The 27,999-nt window shown below is 39.4% G+C and overlaps 1 protein-coding gene across 1 annotated transcript; it reads left to right on the top strand.

Moving 5' to 3' along the window:
* Window positions 1–132: 132 nt before the first annotated feature.
* On the top strand, window positions 133–26,465 carry tent4b (terminal nucleotidyltransferase 4B). Its single transcript, XM_078795579.1, has 12 exons — window positions 133–970; window positions 15,033–15,156; window positions 17,697–17,743; window positions 20,112–20,232; window positions 20,513–20,620; window positions 22,214–22,342; window positions 22,429–22,642; window positions 22,730–22,856; window positions 23,901–24,004; window positions 24,086–24,297; window positions 24,381–24,527; window positions 26,082–26,465. Exons 1-12 carry the CDS (start codon window positions 477–479, stop codon window positions 26,265–26,267), a joined length of 2,013 nt encoding a protein of 670 aa, XP_078651705.1. The 5' UTR covers window positions 133–476; the 3' UTR covers window positions 26,268–26,465.
* The last annotated feature ends 1,534 nt before the right edge of the window (window positions 26,466–27,999 follow it).

Raw genomic sequence — 27,999 nt, 5'->3', positions numbered from 1 at the left:
TACGTAACTAGCTAAGGAGAGCGAAAAAAAAAAACAGTTGTCTGTTACGTAACATACGTAACCTCCCCTCCCCATTCGCCATTGGCATCGCGCACGCGCACTAACTGCTCTCGCGCTCCGCCATTGAGCTAGCTTCCATCTGGAGGAAAAGGGTCAGAGACGCCGCTGATCGACACCAGACAGACGTGCGTTTCTCTGGGGCTGACAACTGCCGTTTTCACCGGGAGCGGCGACTGGAACAATTTTACGGACACTCTTGTCGCTTCCCCGTGTTTCCTTGTGGCTTATGAGTGACGTCACTACTAAAGGAATTCTTCCTTTTATTTTTAAAGACAACATTGAAGAAGTAACGGCGGGGAGCTAAGAGAGCTAGCGGCTAAAGCTAACGCTAAGCTAGGCTAAACTAGCTAGCTGAGCTGAGCCGTGCTTGGGAAAGGAGAGGAGGAGGGGGGGAGCTGCTCGCCTCCTCTCGTTTGATGGATCCGAGAATCGCCTGGTTCCAACCAGAACAACGCGGACCCGCTAACAACTTGTGGATGCAAATCTGGGAGACGACGCAAGGGTTCGGCTATTTGCATGTCAACAACAGCAGCAGCAGCAGCAGCAGTAGCCTGAAAGCAGCGAGTCTCAACGGGGCGTCCAGAGCCGTCCTCGCCCTCGCTGCGGGGACCGTGCCATTTCAGGCGAACGCCAGGATGTCGAGCCCCACCGGGGACGGGGAGTTCATGGTGCAGCAGGACTTTCTTCCATTGGAAAGCAACAGCAACCATAACAACCGAGCCGCCTGCAGGGGCGGTGGACAGCAGCAGGACAAGCAGGGCAGCGGGGTGACGGATGGGCACCCCAACAAAAGGAAACGGGTCAACAAGGCGAGCACTTTCGGATTCAATTCCAGAAACACAGAGGGCGGCTGCGACGGCTACGCGGGCACACCGTGGAAAACGAGGAACTACTCTGAAGGAATTGTGGGGTAAGGGTTAAGTTTTTTGTTTTTTTTTTTGGGAAGGGGGAGGGGGTGTTTGCACACAATCACAACATGCACCCAATGTGACATACATGTCATGTGATCCGCCCACTGTAAAGGAACGCATGCAGCACATTTCACACATAACACGTGTGGGCAAGAATCCATATGACACATGCTAGCAAGCCTCAACTTCCACACCTCAACTTCAAGGAAAGTGCAGCGGCTTGAGAAAAATAAAGAACCCCCATCGTCCTACTGTAAGAGAGCAACAGATATAAGACGTTAAGAATAGTTTAATAGCAGCACATAAATATAAAATATATTCATCACTGGACTGTCAGCATACTAACACCAATGTGTTATAGCGCTAGGTGTCTGCTTAAGTTCATATGAAAATCGCAAAAAATGCTAGCATGCTCATGTTAGTATAGTGACAATGCGCATGTTAGCATGCTGTCACCTAGCACGATAATGCTGTGTTCATATAAGTGTCTACCCATGAAAAATGGCTCAAAATGCTCCCGTGCTAGTATTCTCATGCTAGCAATCTTATCGTTAAAATGCTAACACCTAGCATGATAGTGTCTAGCTACAAAAATGGATAAAAATGATAGAACGAGTCACTGGGAAGTGACTAGTGGTATTGAATTTAATGGATACTTTGCACTTTACATTTTTTATTATACGGATGTTTGTGCCACATAAAAATGTGCAACTTTCCAAATTGCACTGTTGCTGATGATAGAAGAAGACATTTTACGATAGTTGACTATTCTATAGAGATAAAATGTTTAATACAAATGTGGCACTTTTTCTATAACTTGTACTGCATATTTCAGTATTTGTCTTATTTTACACAAATGGTCAAACATCGTTATTGGTAATGAAGCTCTGTTTTTTATTATACGGATGTTTGTGCCACATAGAAATGTGCAATTTTCCAAATTGCATTGTTGCTGATGATAGAAGACGTTTTACGATAGTTGACTATTCTATAGAGATAAAATGTTTAACACAAGCGTGGCACTTTTTCTATAATTGCATTGCATATTTCAGTATTTGTCTTATTTTATACAAATTGTCAAATATCGTTATTGGTAATGAAGCGCTGTTTTTTTATTATACGAATGTTTGTCCCACAAGAAATGTGCAACTTTTCAAATCGCATTGTTGCTGATGACAGAAGACGTTTTACAATAGTTGACTATTCTATAGAGATAAAATGTTTAATGCAAATGTGGCACTTTTTCTATAACTTGTATTGCATATTGCAGTATTTGTCTTATTTTACACAAATTGTCAAATATCGTTATTGGTAATGAAGTGCTCTTTTTTATTATACGGATGTTTGTGCCACATAGAAATGTGCAACTTTCCAATTTGCATTGTTGCTGATGAAGCGCTGTTTTTTTATTATACTGATGTTTGTGCCACATAGAAATGTGCAACTTTTCAAATTGCATTGTTGCTGATGATAGAAGACGTTTTACGATAATTATTCTATTCTATAGAGATAAAATGTTTAATACAAATATGGCACTTTTTCTATAACTTGTATTGCATTTTGCAGTATTTTACACAAACGGTCAAATATCGTTATTGGTAATGAAGCGCTGGGATATCGGGAAGAAAGCCAATATGGAGCATCTCTACATGAAATGTAAAGAAAAAGCAAAACATCCCTTGTTGGAGGACTGACTATGGCCGCGTCTTATTCCCAAAATGTTGTTATTGCTTCAATTCAATTGTTTTGTTTGTTTTTTCAGTGGGGGGGGGGGGTTAAATGCTGAGACACGTACAGACAAGCTGAACACAAATGAGTCTACGGCCCATCCTCATTTATAGTAATACGGAGTCTCTTCTGTTTGCAAGAGGACATTCCTCAGCGATTAGCTCTGTTTCATACCACGCTCGCCACCCCTGAAGGCCTTTCTGTATTCACCAGGACCTGCTGTTGGGCTCTCACACCATGGGAGATGTCTAGTGGGTACAAATTGTGCTTTGTTTTTTTTTTTTTTGGTATGAGAACAGCTATTTCACTTGACAGAAACCCGCTGCAGAAAATTGGCGAATCATTTAGCGTCGTCCATGGTTTCATTCTTATTTTGAAGGCTGGAAGTATGTTGTGTGTGTGTGTTGAGAATCTTTATTGACGCCTAAGACGAGACGGATGCAAGAATAAACAACGGGTCTCTAATCCTTATTTCAACCAGAGCTCGCACAACGTCAGCAGGCATCGAAAAACGATCGCTTCCATTAACAAGCGGTAAACACACTCATACAGCCCGAGTCAGTGGCGGTCTGCCGGGGAAATGCTTCACCACACTTAGCGTTCCTTCTCACGAGGACGCCGTTGCATTAACGTTAGAGACGCATAGGACGGTGCGTTCCTAGTGCAGTTTTAGATTCTATAGAATCAAGGCTAGATTTTGGACAACACGCTTCCATGACACTATTAAGGGGTCCTCGTTTAAAAAATACTCTCATATGGTAATGGTTTTATTTCATTTGAACATGCAATCCCATAATCAGTTACCACTTCCACATGTCCAAAAGGAGTAGGAAGAAGCAAAGCTTATTAAATCCTACCCCTCCATCTGGTACTTTTACAATCGGTAACTGTTACATTTGTTCACTTCCTGCTTTCTTAATATAGTTTTAAGTTATTTTTATTTTTATTTTTATTTTTATTTTTATTTTTATTTTTATTTTTATTTTTATTTTTATTTTTATTTTTATTTTTATTTTTATTTTTATTTTTATTTTTATTTTTATTTTTAATTAAAAAATTTGTTTAATTTTTTAATTTTTTTTTGTCATGTACCAAAGTAGGAGGTGATATGACCATCCAATGACATAATGGGTACCATAGTACCTAGCACATCATAGCACATCATGACATAGTTTGATTCCACATACTGAAATGCTATGGCTAGCATAACGTAGTCCTAGCATAGAAGTGTTTCAAATGTACTTCTTCCCTGAGATCATATTTCTCCTCTCTTGTAGAGAAGTATTGGATGACATTTTTAGGTAATTGCTTATTTTTAGCCTTATGCATTATTTTAGCTGTTTGAAGATGAACTATATCAGCAAGTTGAAGTATTTGTGATTTTAGAAATAAGGACTTAGTATGTTCTCTGTGGGCGGCATTATGAATTATCCTTACTGGCCTTTTTTGCAGTACATTTAGCCAGTGAAGATTGCTTCTATAGTTATTAGCCCATATTTCCACACAATAAGTAAGATATGGTAGAACCAGAGAGCAATAAAGAGTGTGGAGTGATTTCTGATTGAGAACAAATTTAGCTTTGTTCAATATTGAAATATGGGACCTTGAACAGAATCAAACGTGACAAATGTAAACAAGAACAAGGAAGCCAAATGTCTGTTTCTGGAATAATAGGAACTTTTGTGCGTGTTTTGCGTTTTGTGATGCAGAGCATGAAATTATGCCCGGCAGCCTCCGTCGGAGTATGTGATTTGGGGATTGGTGAGATCATAAATCTGCGAGTGGTCGCAGCGTATGATTTGTTTCCTCGCAAGTAGCGGCAAGGGTGAACGAGGCGGGCGTGCGTCTGAATACATTTTTCCCTCCGGAGCGTCTGTACGCTATATTTGGCCATGGGGACCGGCCAGGGAGACAAAGGCATGTGCTTATTTGTGTTCCACGACGCTCCCCTCTTTCTTTGTGGGTCCAGCCCAGGCGTCGTGTCTCACAGCGGCGAGGGAGCCGTGTTGACATGCTCCGCACGGGCCCTCGACTTCCGCAGAAACAGAAACCAGAGCACCTCTTTTGTGGCTGTCCAATCAGGTGGGGAGTGTTACTGGAGAGTTCCTTCCCTGTATTCTAGTGGGGTCGCCGTAGATGCCTTATATGGGCTCAGGAAGTCACCGGAGCCTATCAGAGCTGTGGCCCACTTCCTCTCAACGGTGTTGGCCGGCGAGATTCACGCTTCTCAAGTGTTTTTTTGTTTCATGGCAGAAAGAGCGATGGGAGTTTCAGTCATGATGTGGGAAAAGGGCCATTTTAAGAAATATAAGGAAGTTTGAGTCCTGCATTTAAAGCAGTAGAACCTCTAAAATCTCTTTTCAGGTGCTGGGTCGCCTTTTAACTTTTTTTTTCCCCTCATGGCAAGTTCATTCATTCATTTTCTACCGCATTTTCCTCACGAGGGTCGCGGGGGTGCTGGAGCCTATCCCAGCTGTCTTTGGGCAAGAGGCGGGGTACACCCTGGACGAGACAGGGTCCAGTCTGTCTAGCTGCACTTCCAGCTCGATACGGCCACTTCTAAAAAATAAAAAAAAAAAAAAAAACAGGCTTTGCTACACAGCTGAAAATAAAGCGCTGCCAAATCTTCATCAGGCAGTTGTAAGGTTGGTCGTTTTATTTTTCCCAAATTGTCCATAGGTATGAATGTGAGTGTGAATGGTTGTTTGTCTATATGTGCCATGTGATTGGCTGGCCACCAGCCCAGGGTGTACCCCGCCTCTCGCCTGAAGACAGCTGGGGTAAGCTCCAGCACCCCCACAGGATTACAAAAACATGCTAGGTTAATTGGCGACTCCAAATTGTCCATAGGTATGAATGTGAGTGTGAATGGTTGTTTGTCTATATGTGCCCTGTGATTGGCTGGCCACCAGTCCAGGGTGTACCCCGCCTCTCGTCCCAAGACAGCTGGGGTAGGCTCCAGCACCCCCGCGGGATTCCGAAAACATGTTAGGTTAATTGGCGACTCCAAATTGTTCATAGGTATGAATATGAGTGTGAATGGTTGTTTGTCTATGAAGACAGCTGGGATAGGCTCCAGCGCCCCCGCGGGATTCTAAAAAAATGCTAAGTTAAATGGCGACTCCAAATTGTCCATAGGTATGAATGTGAGTGTGAATGGTTGTTTGTCTATATGTGCCCTGTGATTGGCTGGCCACCAGTCCAGGGTGTACCCCGCCTCTCTCCCCAAGACAGCTGGGGTAGGCTCCAGCACCCCGCGGGATTCTGAAAACATGTTAGGTTAATTGGCGACTCCAAATTGTCCATAGTTATGAATGTGAGTGTGAATGGTGGTTTGTCTATATGTGCCCTGTGATTGGCTGGCCACCAGTCCAGGTTGTTCCCCGCCTCTCGCCCGAAGACAGCTGGGATAGGCTCCAGCACCCACCGCGACCATCATGAGGAAACGCAGTAGAAAATGAATGAATGAATGACTAGACTAGCCTAGCGTGAATTTTCTGTTAAAATGCAACTGTGCAACTTAGCAAAGCTAGCCGGACTACAGCGCTAACATTTGTGTCCTTTCCTCGCTAGCTCATTTGTTGTCGTCGACGCCAAAACTGGCGCTTCTCCCGTGTCTCAGTTTCAGTACGTCGGCTCATTTTATGTGACGCTATCTCGTGTCCTCAAAGTGTGTTGTGTTTACGTCGAGGAGCTTGTTTGCAGCGTCATTGCTTGGCTAATGTTCAAAGTGGTTAATGGCTAACTGCTTGTGGTTTAATTGCTTTTTATTGCCGGCGTCCTTTTTGGAGGTTGCGCTTCCATACGCAAGCGTTACAATTGTCATACCAGTTGCTATTAGCGGTTTTCGCAGCCCTCCTTGGCCTCCTGCCTGCATGCACGTCGGCCACAGGTGCGACAGGCCCATCTGAACTACACGTGTAACTTACCACGTGCCCCCCCCCTCCCCCCTGATACACTCTGCAACATTTCAACTCCCTAATCATAACTTCATTTGCTGGTGAAGCTGGAACGCAGACGGCTTCCATTGTTTTCTCCTGACATTAGCATTGCTAATTTGCTGACCTCCAACTTGTCCCCTGCAGACGTGCGCGCTTGCTACGACCTTGTGGGCACAATTGAATTTAGCCTGTACCTGACCGGACTATGCAGTCTTCATTATTGCTGTGATTTTAACTTTTAAAGCGTTCTAACACGGAGGCGGCGGATTGGCTGTGGGCTGATTGCGGGTTGATTCAGTGAATCAGGTGTTAGACCAGGGGTCTCAAACACGCGGCCCGCAGGACACTAATTTGAGGCCCCCGCCTTGATATGAAAGTTTAATGTTATGATATGGATGCTGTATGGTATCATGTACCCAGAAAAAATTATTACGTTTGATTAATGTTCATGTTAAAGGTTAAATAACTGTTAATAGTTATCCTCCCTATCCGTGTGGAAGTGGTAAGTTTTTGGCTATTTAAGTTTAAAGGAAATAACTTGAAGGCTACCGTTTAGGTCGCTAGCTCTCGCTAGTTTGCGAGTTAGCATGTGTCTCAAGACCCTGCAGTTGTGCAATATGTTGTAAATAAAAAGAGTATAAATGTGACTATAGTCGTGTTTTGTCATGTCTACAGGGCTCTAATAATGCTTTGTTCATTTTAATCTGAAAAAAGTAATTTGTCTACCCACCAACTGTATGTGGTTTCTTAAGTTTTTATTTGCCGTTTTATTATTATTATATTTATTTATTACTGATTGATTTTCTTTATTCTTGATTTGTTTATTTTTCACCTTATTTTGTGCAGAAAAATAAAAATTAAGATATTTGAGAACAGTGGAATGTTTTATCAGAGCTTTTATTGTAGAAAATCGGAACCAAAGCACTGAAAAAGTTTGTATATTTTTCTGTTTTTAATAAATGCGTTTTTTTTTTTGTGGAAAACCTGATGCGGCCCAGCCTCACCCAGACCCTAGCTCCAGTGGCCCCCAGGTAAATTGAGTTTGAGACCCCTGTGTTAGACCAAATAGTGGTCAGGCTTTGGCGGAACAGGATCCACTCTGTACCAGTGGCCAACAATTAGCACCCTGGGATCAGCTCATTGATTAAACATTGATGATTGCACCATGTGTGGGGCGCTGACACCTCCGTCTCGGTTTGGTGATGCCCCCCCCGCCCCTCCCCCTGTTTCTTTTAAAGCAGCGTGCCATGTGACGTGTCGGCCTTCTGGCAAGCTCATTTCACCACTGCGGCGAGTGTCAGCTAATGAGGGGGTTCCGAGGCACAGCGGTGTCACATGACACAGTCTTTGGTCGCAGAGGCTGCCCCCGGAGTTTCAAGCACCGGTCAGGATGCGGTCATTAAGTAGGGGAAACTTTAGGTGTCAACAAACCTAGAGGGGGCGCCCTGTACAGCTTGTCATACTTTCATTATTAAATGACCGTTTCATAGGCGGGAAATGACATTTATGACTGTGGTCAAAAGGCTTTGGAATGAAATACACATGTCCTCAACGTTTTATAATCATTACAGAAATGGTCAATGACTTACGGACCGTTAGCTGCCCAGTCCCGCCCTTGCCCCTGGGGTGTACTGAATTTCATGGTGATTTGGCAAAACATCCCAAAGCTACAAAGGGTTGTTATATGAAGCATATTGAGCCGTGTAAGGAATTTGGTGTCAACCTGCTGTTAGTATAGCTGCGACAATTAATCGGTGACTCTACAGCTGCAATGTTTTATCGATTAATCCAATTAATCAACTACTATTTTGGTGTTTACATTTTTTTTATTTAAAAATGTAATCATCCTTTGGTTTCAGCCTCTCAAATGTGACTATTTTTCTGTTTGCGGAGCAAACCAACAACTGTTTACTCAATTAATCGAAACAGCAAGTTTCAGATTAATAGACTAAGAAAATAATCGTTAGTTGCAGTCCTTGTTGTTAGCAAACAACAAGCAACAGATTACAAAATTGGGAAACAATTTCTTTCTCAAAACTTGAATAATGATTTGGAGTCCATGAGAAAGTGAAGAGGTCAATGAAGCGCTCTTGGACCACAGTTTTGTTTTTTTTTGACCTGGCGCTAACCAAAGACCCTGGCGGTTACCGTATTTTCCGGACTATAAGTCACACTTTTTTTCATAGGTTGGCTGTTCCTGCGACTTATACTCCAGTGCGACTTATGTATGTTTTTTTTACCTAATTATGCATTTTTGGCCTTGTGCGACTTATACTCCGGTGCGGCTTATGTATGTTTTTTTTACCTAATTATGCATTTTTGGCCTTGTGCGACTTATACTCCGGTGCGGCTTATGTATGTTTTTTTCTACCTAGTTATGCATTTTTGGCCTTGTGCGTCTTATACTCAAGTGCGACTTATATATGGTTTTTTCTACCTAATTATGCATTATTTGCCTTGTGCGACTTATACTCCAGTGCGACTTATGTATGTTTTTTTTTCTACCTAATTATGCATTTTTGGCCTTGTGCGACTTATACTCCACTGTGACTTATGTTTTTTTCTACCTAATTATGCATTTTTGGCCTTGTGCGACTTATACTCCGAAGCGACTTATAGTCCAGAAAATCCGTAGTATTTTACAAACAAGTAGTTTGTAAAATAAATTAGTGTGTAAATAAATTACCCGCAAAAAATGCGACTTATACGCCAGTGCGACTTATGTATGTTTTTTTTTTCTACTTAATTATTCATTTTTGGCCTTGTGCGACTTATACTCCAGTGCGACTTATGTATGTTTTTTTTCTACCTAATTATGCATTTTTGGCCTTGTGCGACTTATACTCCAGAGCGACTTATAATCCAGAAAATACGGTAGTTTGTAAAATAAATTACCCTCAAAAAATGCGACTTATACTCCAGTGCGACTTGTGTATGTTTTTTTTCTACCTAATTATGCATTTTTGGCCTTGTGCGACTTTGGAACAACTCTGGAACAACTTATAGTCCAGAAAACACGATATTTGCTAGGTCACATGTCCAGCCAGTAGAGGAAACTTAGCAGTTAACTGAATAGAGGCATTAATTGGAGCGTTTGCAATACTTTACTGGGTCAGCACGATTTGCAAATGTACTGCTGGTGTTGCCAAAGTAGTTTTTATGTCAACCAGCTAACCAGTTATGGTTGCACAACCTCCCTGATAATCAATGCAAATAAAGCGCGGGCCTTGACTCCACGACAAACGCCAACAATCCCGTTTAACAACAGCCAAATTGTGCTGAGGTCACGTTATGGGAATTGTTCGGAAGATAAACAGTCGATTGGGAAAATTTGATCCGCAAACATGTTTCACAAGATTATGCAACATTTTACTATAATCCGGGCAAGTGGGTTTAATCCGATAAGCGGTGCCGACGGGGCCCGTGCTCTCTTTCCCCCATGCCCGGAGGACCTGTAATTCAATCCGAGGAGGTTGGGCAAGGAGACGACGGCGAGGGAGCAGCTCAGCTCGTTGGCTGGGAAATGAAACTTAACTGTGGCTCACTGCTGGAGTGGAAGCAATAACTCCTGTTGTCGCCTTTTTATTCCTGCGCAGTGGATTTGGGGGCTTCAGAAAATTGGGGACGTTTATATATTTCCTCACTTGAATCGTCTGTCATGCCGACACCTTGATTGATTTTCATGTTGTGTTTTTAAGAATAGCTGGATTTGGGCCAACGTCCACAGAGAGCCGCGTAGCGAGTGCAGGGTGGACTCGTTTGACTTTCATTTAGCTTCAAATGAAACCTAAGGGTCCTGTGATGGAGGTCGGATATCTGCAGTTTGTACAGTGAGGGGGAAAAAAAGTGGGATTAGTCATTAAGTCGGAGCTTTGACCGCTTGCTATTTTCAACGTTTCAAAGCAAACACACAATGTGGTTTTCTTATTGTGATAGTTAAACTCAACTTGTTTTTGCTTTTAGCATAACGCCTGAAACATCACTGCTGGCTTTTCAGAAGGTACATTGCTTATTACTTTACGTACTAGTTACTATGGTACCCATTATGTCATACGTGACATTAAATTAAATTAAATTAAATTTAATTTAATTTAATTTAATTTAATTTAATTTAATTTAATTTAATTTAATTTAATTTAATTTAATTTAATTTAATTTAATTTAATTTAATTTAATTTAATTTAATTTAATTTAATTTAATTTAATTTAATTCATTTCATTCATTTTCTACAGCTTTTCCTCACGAGGGATGCGGGGGGTGCTGGAGCCTATCCACGCATGCACGGGGAGAACATGCAAACGCCACACAGAGATGGCCGAGGGTGGAATTGAACCCTGGTCTCCTAGCTGTGAGGTCTGCACACTAGCCACTTGGACGCCGTGCAGCTTTAATTTAATTTAATTTAATTTAATTTAATTTAATTTAATTTAATTTAATTTAATTTAATTTAATTTAATTTAATTTAATTTAATTTAATTTAATTTAATTTAATTTAATTTAATTTAGAAAGCAGGAAGTGAACAAATGTAACAGTTACTGATTGTAAAAGTACCAGATGGAGGGGTAGGATTTAATAAGCTTTGCTTCTTCCTACTCCTTTTGGACATGTGGAACTGGGAACTGATTATGGGATGCACTCAATTGTAATCTGATGCATGTTCAAATGAAATAAAACCATTACCATATTACTCCCAGTAATAGTCAGAATAATTATGAGTTTTAACACAGGATCAATAAACTAGTACGTAATGCACCGGGAATTTTAAAGTCAAATTTGTTTTGAGGGAAGCTTCTCACTGCAAAAAAAAAAAAAATACACTCTGCTCATTAGAATTCAAAGCAACGCCCTCCATTGTCATGCACCTCTTTGGTACTGAGCAGCCTGTTGGACTGCATTTATAGCGAACAGGCTAGCTGGCCATATGGTTTCCTCATTCGTGTCAAACACGCCGCATCCTTGCTGCACTGCAGTCCGGCCCGGGTACTGATCTGTAACCTTGCATGCATCCAGTCGTCCCCAAAATGTGCCGGCTTGTTTGAAGCAGAGGATGTCTCACAAAGCCACCACACATTTCATTTCTGCTGGCTACGTAAGCGACAATAAACCAAAAATAACAATAAACATGACCTTGTGGACATGACCCACACCTAGCTAGATGAGCCTGCCCCGTGTATACGCCCAAGCCTTAAAAAAAAAGAAGTAGACTTCGCTACACATCTTAAAATAAGCTCCGCCAGCTCTCAGTCAATCAGCCACACATTTAGGAGCTGTGAGTTAGATCATTTGAACCTAACCTTAGCATGGCTAGGTGAGCTGCAGTGCTAACATTCATTCATTCATTTCTTACCGCTTATCCTCATGAGGGTTGTGGGGGGGTGCTGGAGCCTATCCCGGCTGTCTTGGCGAGAGGCGGGGTACACCCTGGACTGGCGGCCAGCCAATCCCAGGGCACATATAGACAAACAACCATTCACACTAACATTCATACCTATGGACAATTTGGAGTGGCTAATTAACCTAGCATGTTTTTGGAATGTGGGAGGAAACCGGAGTACCCGGAGAAAACCCACGCATGCACGGGGAGAACATGCAAACTCCACACAGAGATGGCCGAGGGTGGGATTGAACTCAGGTCTCCTTGCTGTGAGGTCTGGGTGCTAACCACTCGACCGCCGCGCAGCCCTTTTTTGTTATTATTATTATTATTTTTCATTCATTCATTCATTTTCTACCGCTTATCCTCACGATGTCGGGCGGGGAGCGGGGTACACCCTGGACTGGCGGCCAGCCGATCACAGGGCACATATAGACAAACAACCATTCACACTCACATTCATACCTATGGACAATTTGGAGTCGCTAATTAACCTAGCATGTTTTTGGAATGTGGGAGGAAACCGGAGTACCTGGAGAAAACCCACGCATGCCCCGGGAGAACATGCAAACCAGGTGGGAGCCGAGGGTGGGATTGAACTCGGGTCTCCTAGCTGTGAGGCCTGTGCGCAAACCACTAGACCACCGTGCAGCCAAGTGCTAACGTCTCCTCCTGAAATGCTCAAATGTCGTTGATAGATATTGATCAGTTTTACCCCGGAATTGATTATGTTCATTTCCCTATGGGGAAATTGTTTGAAATGTGAAAAATGAGTTCAGTTCAGTGTTGTCAACATTCCCTGAGCACAGCTTGTTGTACACTTGTGTGTTTTCTCTCTGCTTGTGTGTGTGTGTGTGTGTGTGTGTGTTTGACCCAGTGTTTTCGTTCCTGTTTGTCCGCCCTAAGAGGCACAGCCATGCACGGCCGTGTATGCAGATCAAGCCGGTCGGAGAAAAAAAAGGTCGTCGTATGTGGGCAGGGTGACCTGCTCCAAGGACACATACGGCGTGCAGCCCGCCCCCGCCGCGTGCTGCACCCTCTACAGTGACTTTACACAGTTGGGCCACAGCTGGGGCTTCCATGTTTTTGTTGTTATCACTGCCCCGACCACATTGCAGCGCTCGCTGGATAATCACCACGCTCCACTCCTAGAAAACTAGCGTCTAATTTGGTTTCCCCTAATGATTCATTTCTCACTTTGTCACTAAAGGTCGGTGTTTGCCCTTTTTTTATTTTGTTTTCCAGCCGGTGTAATGTGCAATGGTATGATTTGGAAAGCTGCACAAACATCCATATAAGAACACATTCTGGACTAATACAATTCATGCTTATATTGCGTTATGGACTCCCATAGAGAAAGCTATACACGATAGAAAGCTTTCTAGATCTTCCAGACTCTGCACCTATTCCAGCTGTATTTCCGTCAAAGCACAAGAAAATAGTCGCAGCTTATATACCTCGGAAATTGCGGTGTTTTCTGGCATCATCGCAGGTGATTTTGCAGTCGTGATCAAAGGAAAAGCAGAAAACGCTGATGACATCACAGGCGGGCTACGGAGCTGACTTCCGGTTCCTGTTTCCATGTGTTAGCAAACCTGCTGCTAACATTGTGATGATAATACATTAAGAACAGTCGGATTTAAGGATTGTAATATAACACGAAAATATGTATGCAAACTGAGGCAAAAATTTTGCCTTAAATATCATCGTTCTGATATAATTATCGGCAGAAACAGATACCAGTACCAGTATACCAAAACCAGTATGAAGCGATCTAATTTTTATGCCTAGATCTAGGCTCTCGCCTCCACTCAGAGTGAAGCAGCTGCAAGCGAGCGCACAAAAAGAGAAGCGCCGTGAGCTACAGTCTGTCCTGACAAGCGTCTGGCACCCATGTCTGCAGCGGACCACCGTTGGGGGGGGCCAAGTCCCAGTGGCGGCGCTATATTTTCTTCCTTTTCGCTGCCACTGACATATAACCCTCATGATGTTCTTTTTTTTCATCCGTGAAAATGAAAAACGGAGGTGGTTCAATCTCATCAGCGTCCATTAATGCAGGGGTGTCCAAAGTGCGGCCCGGCGGGCCATTTAGGACCCACGGCACAGTTGAAAACTAAAATAATAAGCACAAAAAAATATACAAGATTAACGGCATAATATTCAGAGAAAAAAAGTCATAATTTGACGAGAATAACGTAATATTATGAGGAAAAGTGACGTGTCATTTTAGGAAAGAGGTTATTTCTTTAAAGTCATATTATGAAAATAAACAAAACAACAAACTTGTATTTTTGGAAAGTTGGATTGCGGAAACGATTTATAATGTTTGCCAGAATAAAGGCAAAATTTTCGAAGAATAAAGAAGAAAATTGACATAAAGTTAAAATAGTTGGATTAGAAAAAAGTTATCATAAAAATGTATATAATATGAGCCAAATTGTGTGCTCTGTATGTCCAGTGCCTCCTTTTTGTTTGGGTGTGTTTGTATTGCTGTTGATGTTTTAAAAAAAAAAAAAAATCAAAATAAAGTATAAAAAAAACCAAAAAAAATTATATAACAAAAATATAATAAAAATAACAAAAATTGATTGCAGAAAAAACAGCTGTAATTTAACCAGAATAAAGTCACAATATAAAGAGAAATAAGTCATGTTCTAATGAAAACGAATAAACCCGGAATATGATGAGGAAAATGAATGTCTTTTTAGCAGCAAGGAGTCGAAATGTTAAGAAAAAATGTTTTTAAAAAAATTTCAGAAACAACCAAAACATAATAAAATTATAATTTTGGGAAAACTAGGTTGTGGGAAAAAGTTAAAATATAATGTGAATGAAGTCATGGTATTACAACACAAAATGCATTAGAATTTTTTAAGAAAAAATAAAGCAAAATTGAAAAAAAAAAACTAAAGCAAAAGGTGTAATGCAATTATTTATCATTTATACTTTTACATATACACAACCTGAAAGATGAATGATTTATTTTGTGTGATTGTTTTTTTTTCTTGTTGTCCAGGTTACACGAAGAGATCAGCGACTTCTACGCGTACATCTCGCCCCGGCCGGAGGAGGAGAAGATGAGGCTGGAGGTGGTGGACAGAATTAAAGGCGTCATCCACAAGCTTTGGCCGAGCGCTGAGGTACTTTTTTTTTTTGCTACAGCTTGTTATTTAACGTCGGCCATTTTCACACCGTGCCGCACGCACTTCAGCAACCAGTTCTGTGACACAACGTGCATGAGTTGTCTTGCAGCGGGGAGCTGCGGTTCACGTGTTGAATGAATACCAAAACCGCATTGCCGACTCTTCGGGCTTCCCTTTCCACCTTTCGTGTGTGTGTGTGTGTGTGTGTGTCGGCCAAATGGCAATTATCAGCATCAGCTCCCTAAATAGCGTGATGACCAACGCATTCATCAAAGAGTATAAACACGAGACAATAGAGCAGCCCATCCCCCGTTTCACTCCATCAATCATCGCACAGATGTGTGTTCAACTCCAGCCAACCACAGTCGGCACACTTAAATGGCAAATAGCAGATGGCTGAGAACACACCTTAAAAATAATCGGGGCGAGACTTGCCGCTGAATCCGAGAAGAATGTCTGGGCTCGCATCTCCGCGTTCTTTGGAGGGATGCCATGCGGCAGAACACAGCGTGTGCATCTTCTGTTCCCAAAGAGCAGCCCTTTTGCGAGTCCAGCGAGGGTCAGGGCCCGGTTTGAAAAGGAGACCTCCGACCGGAGGTGTGGACAACACCAAGCTTTGCACGTACTGTTTCTCTCGTGCACAGACTCAGGTAGGCAAGGGCGTCCTCCCCCCTTGCTGGGGTTCATTCATTAATAAAAATAACAAAAAATGATAGCAGGAAAAAACAGCTGTAATTTAACTAGAATAAAGTCACAATATAAAGAGAAAGAAGACATGTTTTAATGAAAGAGAATAAACCCGCAATATTATAAGGAAAACTAATGTCTTTTTAGCAGTAAAGAGTAGAAATATTAAAGAAATTTTTTTTTTCAGAAACAACCAAAGCATAATAAAATTGTAATTTGGGGAAAATTAGGTTGGGGGGGGGAAAGTCAAATATATAATGGGAATAAATAATAATAATATATATAATAATATAATATAATGGGAATAAAGTCAAAATATTATGCTGCTGGGGTTCATTCATTCAGACATATTAAAGAAAAAAATGTTTAAAAGTTTTCAGAAACAACCAAAGCATAATAAAATTGTAATTTGGGGAAAATTAGGTTGGGGCAAAAAGTCAAATATATAATGGGAATAAATAATAATAATATATATATAATATAAAATAATGGGAATAAAGTCAAAATATTATGCTGCTGGGTTCACACATTCAGAAATATTAAAGAAAAAAATGTTTTTAAAAATGTTTTCAGAAACAACCAAAGCATAATAAAATTGTAATTTTGGGAAAATTAGGTTGGGGAAAAAGTCCAATATATAATGGGAATAAATAACAAAAATATATATATATATTATAATAATATAATATATAATATATAAATATATAATATATATATATAATATAAAATAATGGGAATAAAGTCCATTTCTATGCTGCTGGGGTTCATTCATTCAGAAATATTAAAGAAATTCTTTTTTTTTAAAAATGTTTTCAGAAACAACCAGAGCATAATAAAATTGTAATTTTGGGGAAATTAGGTTGAGGGAAAAGTCAAATATATAATGGGAATAAATAATAATAATATATATTATAATAATATAATATAATGGGAATAAAGTCCAAATATTATGCTGCTGGGGTTCATTCATTCAGAAATATTAAAGAAGAAAATGTTTTAAAAAATGTTTTCAGAAACAACAAAAATATAATAAAATTGTAATTTTGGGAAAATTAGGTTGGGGAAAAAGTCCAATATATAATGGGAATAAATAATAATAATATATACAATATAATATAATGGGAATAAAGTCCAAATATTATGCCGCTGGGGTTCATTCATTCACAAACATAGATGTGCAATCAGCTTAGCCGCGCACGTGTGACGGCCTTGCACACACGCGCGTATCAGATTTGAATACTACAGGTTATTAGTCAATGCGTGAAGGCGGTTTAAGGAGGGCGCTTAAGTCTATTTGTGTTCCGACGCCAAGCGCGCCTTTCGCTATACGAGGTTTAAAAGGTGGAAGGTTGGACTTATTTCAGTCACCGCGGCAGTGGGCAGGTTACCAGATCATTGGCTTAAAGGTCTATTTTTGGGTCGGGTCTGTTGTGATTTATGCAACAGGAAATGAAAAGCACCCCCCCCCCCCTTGGCTTTCAATGCATGTTCAAATATTAAAAAATGTGCACACCGGGCCTCTGTACGCACCACGCCTGTGCGGTTTGTCTGGGCTTGTCACGTTGCCATCATCAGCACGCCAGGCTGCGAGTGTTCCTGCAGCTCGGGGAACAGGTTCTCCCCGACGCGATTGTGGGAAAGTTGAAGCAGTGCGGCGCGAGCTTGCCATCCGTCTTTGTCCACGCCCCCCCCGCCAATGCTTCATTCGCGTCTCGGAATCTCTTAGCCCTGACAATCAAACATGGCGATAATAAGTACTAAGTTAGTAATAAGTGTATCATGTTCTGCCGTGTTTGCATACTTGGCGCCATTGTGATAAAAGTGGATAATTATGGGTCTTCTTTGTTTAGGTGCAGGTGTTTGGAAGCTTCAGCACTGGTCTCTATTTGCCAACAAGGTGAGTCACATGGTTACCCAAATGAAAAGGCTCCACCTCCCCGCTAACTTGCTGCTAGCGTGACGTCGACGGTCTGCCTTGATTTTGGATAAACATTCCTAATAAAAGTAGCCACGTATACATAGACCCAAATATTCCAATTCCATTCGAGTTATTTGCTCAAACGGAAAAAATGTAACCTTTGTATACACCTCATTCCCAAAGAAAAGTGCCAATCCGAATGAATATATAATGGGATTCCCAGGGGTGGAATACTCCTTTCCCCAATCCGATTGACGTATCTTGTACCCACTCAATCGGAAAGTTGTCAGACTACGTTCTTCTTCCTGGTGTTTTTCTTCTTCTGTTGTTTATTGGCGGTTGGCAAGCACCTTTCGTGTGCATTAGCGCCATCTGTGGAACAGAATCTAAACCAGGGGTCTCAAACTCAATTTACCTGGGGGCCACTGGGGCTAGGGTCTGGGCAAGGCTGGGCCGCATCAGGTTTTTTTAAAAAAAAAAAAACGCATTTATTAAAAACAGAAAAATATACAAAATTTTTCAGTGCTTTGGTTCCGATTTTCTCCAAGAAAAACTCTGATAAAACATTCCACTGTTCTCAAATATCTTAATTTTTATTTTTCTGCACAAAATAAGATGAAAAATAAACAAATCAAGAATAAAGAAAAACAACCAATCAGTAATAAATAAATAAATATAATAATAATAATAATAAAATGGCAAATAATAAAAACTTAAGAAACCACATATAGTTGGTGGGTAGACAAATTATTTTTTTCAGATTAAAATGAACAAAGCATTATTAGATCCCTGTAGACATGACAAAACACGACTATAGTCACATTTATACTTTTTTTATTTACAATATATTGCGCAACTGCAGGGTTTGAGTCACATGCTAACTCGCAAACTAGAGAGCTAGCGACCTAAATGGTAGCCTTCAAGTTGTTTCCTTTAAACTTAAATAGCCAAAAACTTACCACTTCCACACGGATAGGGAGGATAACTATTAACAGTTATTTAACCTTTAACATGAACATGAATCAAACGTAATAATTTTTTCTGGGTACATGATACCATACAGCATCCATATCAAACTTGCGCGGGCCACACTAACATTAAACTTTCATATCAAGGCGGGGGCCTCAAACTAGTGTCCTGTGCGCCACATGTGGCCCGCTGGGCATGCCCCATTGACTATTCTGGTTGATTATAGCGGCGCATGTAGATCAGAGATTGGAATATTCCTTTCAATGGATACTAGGGTGGTCCTTATTTTTCAACTTTTGAAATGTCATGCCCTCACCCCACCAATATCTTAGGATAAATGAAAAAAACACTTGAGCCAAATTTTATCAATATTCCCTGATGCGAGAAAAAGCACCAAACTATGAGTGATTACACACACTGTATTTGGCAATATTACCACAGTTTTACATTAGAGTTTAATATTCAGTTCGACATATAAGTTTTAAGCTTATTGTTTCTTATTATGATGCAGAGTATGTGAATTAAATAGTAAATATGAGTGACAGCAGTTCAATCGCATTATTGCTTAGATTATAATATGGTTCTGGTTTCATTATTTGACATACAAGCATAAGAAGTTTGTTTCATCCTTTATTTCAATGATGTAATTTACTTGTTTTTTTGCTGGTTGCCACTCTGTCACAGTGACTAGTCAATAAAGGTAACGTTTGATTTTATATTGTTTGTATGTTTTAGAATGTTTTATTTATATTTGCGTTCTTAAAATGGTACAATTTCCTCAAAAACGAGCAATTCTGGAAATATTCAGAGGCCTCTAAATATTGTTATAAAAATTCAAAATTTTGCACAGTGACTTTTTTATGATATCCTAACACATTTAGAGGGTGAGAGTTGAACATTTCCCCCCAAAAAATGTTGACCCCCCCCTACTGTATACCATTGTTTCCGGAAAAGTCTTACCATTCGGAAAGAGGAAAAACTCCTCATGTAAACGTGGCTAGTCACTTTGATTCAGCTCCTCTCATTTCCTCTTCAATTGCGACCAAGGAAGCTAGCAAGCTAAACGCACAGAAGCACATTCCAGGTTTCCGCCCCCAAATATTCCGGGTGCACACATTACAATTTTGTGGTCAATCATGCCAAATCCAATTTAAAAAAAAAAAAACTAAAATAACTTGACTGTTAAGCAGCCGTGTTTCACATACTGTTTGGGAAAATATACATTTAATAAAAAGTTTAAAAATCTGTACTAAATATGATATTTTTTTTTGTTTGGGAATACCCTGGGATTATATTTGTCAGCCATTATCAAAAGGTTGTTTTTGTTGTTGCGTCCTGTCATGTGACCCTGTCCTCTCATTGTCTCGTCTTTCCTCAGCGATATCGACTTGGTGGTATTCGGGAAGTGGGAAACCCTTCCGCTGTGGACACTGGAAGAGGCCCTGCGCAAAAGGAACGTTGCAGACGAGAACTCTATCAAAGTTCTGGACAAAGCCACGGTGAGCGGCTGGACCTTCCCCGTATTAAAAGAAAACGACATCCCGCAATATCGCTGGACGTGTTCAACTCCACGTTGCCCCGTGGTGGCCTTCACCTGCTGGCCCAGTTCCAGAACATTCCATGTCTCTATTTTTATAACCGTGTAGTTCTCCTGACACGTGCAGGCTTCCTATCTTTCACTAAATTCACTCGCAAATCACATAAACTTCAATCAGATGCGCCATTTTCAACAAGAGCAAATAGTAGCCCGTCTGAGCATACTTTGTCTTGTGTCCCCAGGTTCCCATCATTAAACTGACCGACTCCTTCACGGAGGTCAAGGTGGACATCAGCTTCAATATGAAGAGCGGCATCAAAGCTGCACGCCTCATCAAGGAATTCAAGGAGGTAAGGGATTTGCCGCTATGGTTTATTGGAAGCGCGTTGAAAGGCCCATAGACCACGGGTGTCCAAGGATTCAGATTCAGAAAACTTTATTTATCCCCAAAGGGCGCAATTCATTCGTAGCTCGCCAGCCGTACGTCCATCAATCCACAATCACAAAAGATGGTTCTACCATATCTTACTTATTGTGTGGAAATATGGCCTAATAACTATAAAAGCAATCTTCACTCGCTAAATGTACTGCAAAAAAGGCCAGTAAGGATAATTCATAATGCCGCCTACAGAGAACATACTAACTCCTTATTTGTAAAATGACAAATACTTCAACTTGCTGATATAGTTCATCTTCAAACAGCTAAAATAATGCATAAGGCTAAAAATAAGCAATTAGCTAAAAATGTCATCCAATACTTCTCTACAAGAGAGGAGAAATATGATCTCAGGGAAGAAGTACATTTGAAACACTTCTATGCTAGGACTACGTTATGCTAGCCATAGCATTTCAGTATGTGGAATCAAACTATGGAATGGATTGAGTAAGGAAATCAAACAATGCACAACGATGAGCCAATTCAAGAAACAATACAAGCAGTTGATGTTTGCTAAATACAAGGATTAAATTAAATTAAATTAAATTAAATTAAATTAAATTAAATTAAATTAAATTAAATTAAATTAAATTAAATTAAATTAAATTAAATTAAATTAAATTAAATTAAATTAAATTAAATTAAATTAAATTAAATTAAATTAAATTAAATTAAATTAAATTAAAAAAACAGGAAGAGAGCAAATGTTAAAATTAAAATTAAAATTACAAAAATTAAGTTTAAAAAAAAAAAAAAACTTAAATTATATTAGGAAAGCAGGAAGTGAACAAATGTAACAGTTACTTGTAAAATTGATTGTAAAAGTACCAGATGGAGGGGTAGGATTTTAATAAGCTTTGCTTCTTCCTACTCCTTTTGGACATGTGGAACTGGGAACTGATTATGGGATGCACTCAATTGGAATCTGATGCATGTTCAAATGAAATAAAACCATTACCACAACAATGGAGCAATAATAAAACATACAAGTCAGGAATTGTCAACAATTAATAATAATAATTAATAAATAGTTTGAAAACACACACAATTATCACCACAAATGTTATTTAAAATGAGTGACGTCTGAGTTTGGCAGCTAAATAGCAGAAGGGATGAAAGACATTGAGTCGGGATTAGTTGTTGGTCTCGGGAGGGTATAGCGCCTCCCTGAGGGCATAAGACAAAGTTCTCTGGCCAATATGTGCTCTGGTTGGCTCATCAGTTCCCCGCTCTCTCCAAATTATACAAAGTATAGAATACCATCAAACAAGAAAAGTGCTTAAATGGGGGAAAGAAATAATTTTATAAGAGTAATGACAAGATATTCGGAGAATAAAGTCTTAATATCAAGAGAAAAACCTAAAAGCATAAAGTTGAAATATTAAAGACTAAAAATGTACATTTTGAATGGGTTCCCGGGGACATACATGACTGCTGTCACATCAATAAAAAGTTACTTTTGCACGCCGGGAGACCTTGATGGTTTGTACTTGCGTCCCTGCCACAGAAATACCCCGTGCTGCCTTACCTGGTCCTCGTGCTCAAGCAGTTCCTGCTGCAAAGGGACCTCAACGAAGTATTCACCGGTGGAATCGGCTCCTACAGCCTGTTCCTCATGGCCGTGAGCTTCCTGCAGGTGGGTTACGCCCCCTCACGTGACCCAACGGGACCGTGTTCCTGTCATAAACCTGTAGCGCCTTCACGTTTTTTTGGTCATTACAGCTCCACTACAGGGAAGACGTGTGCAGCCCAAACATCAACATCGGCGTGCTGCTCATCGAGTTCTTTGAGCTCTACGGCCGTCACTTCAACTACCTGAAAACGGGCATCCGGATAGCAGGCGGCGGCTGCTACATTGCCAAAGACGAGGTTCAGAAGAACATGATGGATGGCTACAGGCCTTCCATGCTCTACATTGAGGACCCTCTGCAGCCAGGTACCAAAGCCGAACGGCGCCGACTCGTCTTTTTTTTTTTGCGGACGGGGTTTAAAAGCGGAAAACACATCCGGTCTATCCCGACAGACAACGACGTCGGCCGCAGTTCCTACGGCGCCATGCAGGTGAAGCAGGCGTTCGACTACGCCTACGTGGTGCTCAACCACGCCGTCTCACCCATCGCTAAATATTACCCCAACAACGAGACGGAGAGGTAAGAAACTGGCAACTTGGAAACCGCTGTTAATTAAAATCCCTCAAAATCATTATTTTCAAGGCCGGAATTGTGCTGTGTGTGTTAAGAATGTCCGTCGACGGTTAAGACGAGCCGAGAACAAGTTTAAACATATATTCTAAATATATTTCTAAAATCACTTATTTTTATTTTTATTTTTATTTTTATTTTTATTTTTATTTTTATTTTTATTTTTATTTTTATTTTTATTTTTATTTTTATTTTTATTTTTATTTTTATTTTTATTTTTATTTTTATTTTTATTTTTATTTATTTTTTAACATTTTAAAATTAAAACATTTAAAACAACATTGTAACATTTAAAACAACATTTAAAACAACATTGTAACATTTAAAACAACATTTAAAACAACATTGTAACATTTAAAACAACATTTTAAAATTTAAAACATTTTAAAATTTAAAACATTTTAAAATTTAAAACATTTTAAAATTTAAAACAATTAAAACAAATTAAAATTAAAATTAAAATTAAAATTAAAATTAAAATTAAAATTAAAATTAAAATTAAAATTAAAATTAAAATTAAAATTAAAATTAAAATTAAAATTAAAATTAAAATTAAAATTAAAATTAAAATTAAAATTAACTAACCCTAAGTACCCTAAGTACCAGATGGAGGGGTAGGATTTAATAAGCTTTGCTTCTTCCTACTCCTTTTGGACATGTGGAACTGGGAACTGATTATGGGATGCATTCAATTGTAATCTGATGCATGTTCAAATGAAATAAAACCATTACCATTACCATTACTATTACCATTACCATTACCATTGCCATTACCATTATATCTCGTCCTTATTTTACTCAGCGGGCATCATCAAACGTTTGTTCAAACACACACGCAGCCGCACTAGCATGCTCTGCTAAACTAAGCTAACCTCGCTAACTTCCATGTACAAATTTAGCAAACCATTTTTTTTTACGCCTGTCCTGTTATCTGTTATTGCTAACACTTGCTGCGTAAACATCAACGTTCCTCGTTGCTCTTTTTCCTCTCAGCATTCTAGGCCGGATCATCCGCGTGACTCAGGAAGTGGACGAGTACAGAGAGTGGATCCGAAAGAACTGGGGGAGCCCATCGCAGAACGACCTGCCGCTGAACAGTGAGGGCTGGCGCCGACGTCACGCCGGTCGACCCCAAAAGGCAAACGCTTCCTCTCAGACGCTGTCATCTGTTCCCGCAGGAAACGACGTGACGCTGTCGCAGCAGCTGGACGAATGCAACAACAACAACGTCCTCGATGAAGACGACGAGGACGACGTGGTCATCCTGCCGTCGGCGCCCCGCAGCAAGACCTCGTCCAACTTCTCCTCGCCGTCACCTTCCCTGCGCTCCTCGCCTTCCTCCTCGCCGCTGTCGCCCTCCTCCGTCACGTCCTCCAGCTCCAGCGACGCGGTCAGTTCCTCCGTCGCGTTCCCGCCGACGGCGCCGCTTTGACACGGGGTCCTAACGTTCTTGTCGCCGCCGTCGTTCCACAGGACTCTGACGGAACGCCGTGCAAGACGGCCAAGCAGCAGTCCGGCCGGGCCTCCAGCGCCCACAGAGAAAAGTCGGCCGCCGCCGCCGGCCACAGAACGCAGAACCGCACGACCAGCACTCCGCCTGGAGGCAACAAGGGAGGGAAGGTGTGTGCTCTCCGTGGACGACGATTAAATCCGACTACCTGTTTATGTCAGACAACTCATCAACACCACTCTACTCTTAATATTTACTATAGATAATACAGATAATACAATAAATCATCATTGCAGACCATTTAATATGAATCATTTTATGTAATTTTTGAACGACTAAAATGAGTATAATGCATTTAAATTAATAAAGAGGAGTTCAAATACATATTTTGATATAATAAATAGCAAATATACAAATAAGAATATTTTATTTCTCTTGAACGATTAGAATTAATAAAACATTGAAGCAAATAATGTAAGAGAAAAGTAGCTGAAACAATAAATGGAAAAGCATTATGGCTTTTTATTATTATTGTATGCAGTATTGATTTAAAAAAAAAATATATATATGTGTGTGTATATATATATATATATATATATATGTGTGTGTGTGTATATATGTGAGTGTGTATATATATATAAATAACATAAAAGATTTAAATACAAACCTGAAATAGCTATTACAATTAATGTAATAATGTAAGTAAAACATAAATGAAAAATATTACCATTATATATTTAATTAAAAAATAAAATAAAATACAATTTAATAATAATAATATAGAAAAACTGAAAATATACAACAATATTCGTGTGGCATATTAAAAAAATAAATAATATCTCACTGTTAGAATTATTGGGGAAAACAGATATTTTCTACCTGACAGATTGGACCGCTCACTGGCAGTCTTGCAGTAGACCAAATCATTTAAATTAATAAAGAGGCGTTCAAATCATATTTTGATATAATAAATGGTAAATATAAAAATATTTAATTTCTCTTGAACGATTCAAATTAATAAAACATTGAAGCAAATAATGTAAGAGAAAAGTAGCTGAAACAATAAATGGAAAAGCATTATGGCTTTTTATTATTATTATTATATACAGTATTCAATAAAAAAAATATATAAATAACATAAAAGATTTAAATAAATAAAATGTCACTGGTAGAATTATTGAGGAAAATTCATTCCAAACAGATACATAAAACATAAAAGATTTAAATACATATCTGAAATAGCTATTACAATTAATGTAATAATGTAATGTAATTCATGTAATAAATGAAAAAAATTACCAATGTATATTTAATAAAAAATATACATACAATTAAATAATAATAATATATAAAAACAGAAAATATACAAAAATATTAGTGGCATATTAAAAAAATAATAGAAATAATAAATAAAATCTCACTGGTAGAATTATTGGGGAAAATGTATTCCAAACAGATATTTTTTCCAGCTAATTTTTTCTACCTGACAGTATAGACTGCAAAAATATGGGATTTTTTGATGATTTTATTGAGTTATTTTTTTTTTACTACACTTGTCAGTCATTAAAATGAGTATAATACATGTAAAAAAAAAGTTAGTGTAATGTTGTAATGAATAAAGTAGCGTTATTGTAATGTATGTGAAAGGATTACTAGCCAACAGGAATATCAAGCAGGGAAGTCCCTCCAAGATGACCCATGTTTTGTTTTTTTTAATTTATTAGGCCAGGATATCTCGTCCGCAGCACAAAAGCGGTCATCAGGGTCCTCAAAGCTCCTCCTCCTCCTCCTCTTCCTCCTCCAACAACAACAACACCAAGAGTCATCCCAGCAACAAGCCACACCACCAAGGCAACGGCAAGAAGAGGAAAAACGCGCGGGACTCTGCACAAGAGGAGCTTTGCAGATAGTCGGGGGTCGGGGGGCGGGGGTCCACCCTCCACCGCCACCACAAAAACATTCAACCCTTTCCTGTCTCCGTTCAGCCCGGGAAGCCCGTCGGTTTGCGTCATCATAGGAATTAGCGGACGTGATTAGACGCTCATTTGGCTTCCTCTTCCTTCTCCTCCAACTGCCAGCAGCGCCCCTCTTTTGCATCATCATCATCATCATAAACATAAACATAAACATAAACACGCCTCTTGCGCCTCCTGCTGTACAGGAATGGAAGGAACAACACAATGGGAGCTTGCTTTCCTTTTTCGGAAATGACATTTAAACAACAAAAAAATAAAGAAAAGAAAAAACTTTCTATAAAAAGATACACAAAAAATGGAACTGCTTCAAATGTACAAAAAAAAAAAAATTTGCTGAGGAAAATACTCAGATTTTTAATGATGGCGTTTGTAGGGTGGCCACTCACAAACGCGACGTGTGAGGTGTAACTTATGCATGATTATTTTTTTTTCCTGTCTATACAGACCATATACAAATTTCTACTGGTGCATTTAAAAAAAAAAAATTTTTTTTTTTTTTTTTTTTACACACAAATAATCAACGGACGGGGGTTGGTCTCGTCGCCATGCCAACACAAATCATCAGCATCTTTTACTTCAGTTTTTTTTTCTTTTTGTGTGTAACCTGGAATGTTTATGATCAGCCTTTCCTTGTAGACCACCGGATGGAGTTTAGAGGCTTTACAAATTTTATCCAGATAACGACAACAAATCTATAACAGTACAATTGTGGGATGTTTGATAATAAATCCACCCCACGAGGAAAATCATTTGTATTTGTTAAATGTATTTATTTTTTTATTAATTATATGAACATAGAATTGATATCTATATGCATATACATATATGACAACTTTTTGAGGATATATCTTTGCATAAGATGCTGGGGGGGCGTTTTAATCAGGTACAACAACAAAAAAAATGATGCCGCCTTTCTGTTTTTTTTTTCTTATTGGCAGTGACCAAGTTGGAAAGAGAATTTATCATAATCATATGAATATTTGTTGGTTTTAAATATGTGGCTGGTCTACTTTAAAAGGGAGTTTCTTGTTTATTTTTTTTGTGGCAAAAATCTGCAGTACAAAATCCGACCGATAGATGGCGACATTACCCAAGCATTCAAATCCACGTCTTTTTTTTGTAAGGTTTGACTACTGCATTGATTGTTTTTTTGGTTTCAAATCCAATTTTTTTGTATTATTACAACAAAAGCACATCTCAAACCTCCTGTTATCAAAACCACAACCAGCAAACGCTTAACATTTACATTTAAAGCATCATTTTCCCAACATTGATGCAACATTTATACAGCCGGATGCTTGTTTGGACCACTTTCCTCGAAGGCAACATGTTTGAATCAGTTCAAATGCGGTATGCAAGCACTTGTTTTTGTGGTGTAAATCAACGTCATAGTTCTGGATTGGGGGTTTCTAGACACGCTGAGACGTGTAAAAAATAAAAAATACAAATAAAATAAATCAAAACGTCAACAACACCACCTTTCTTCACAGGAGGAAGGTTTCACCGAGCCAACTGTATTGTCTCTGCTGCTTTTCACCAATTCATGCAATAAAAAAAACAGTACAGGCATTCAGTGTGATGTTTTCTATGGATTCTCACTTTACTGCAATAATAATTATTACTAATATTATAAAATACATTTAAATACATGTTTTCTTCCATTTGC

This window comes from Doryrhamphus excisus, linkage group LG13, assembly GCF_037039965.1.
Source record: "Doryrhamphus excisus strain RoL-2023G ecotype Guam linkage group LG13, RoL_Dexc_Guam_v1.1, whole genome shotgun sequence".
NCBI lineage: Eukaryota > Metazoa > Chordata > Actinopteri > Syngnathiformes > Syngnathidae > Doryrhamphus > Doryrhamphus excisus.
This window is presented reverse-complemented; position numbering and strand designations above follow the sequence as displayed.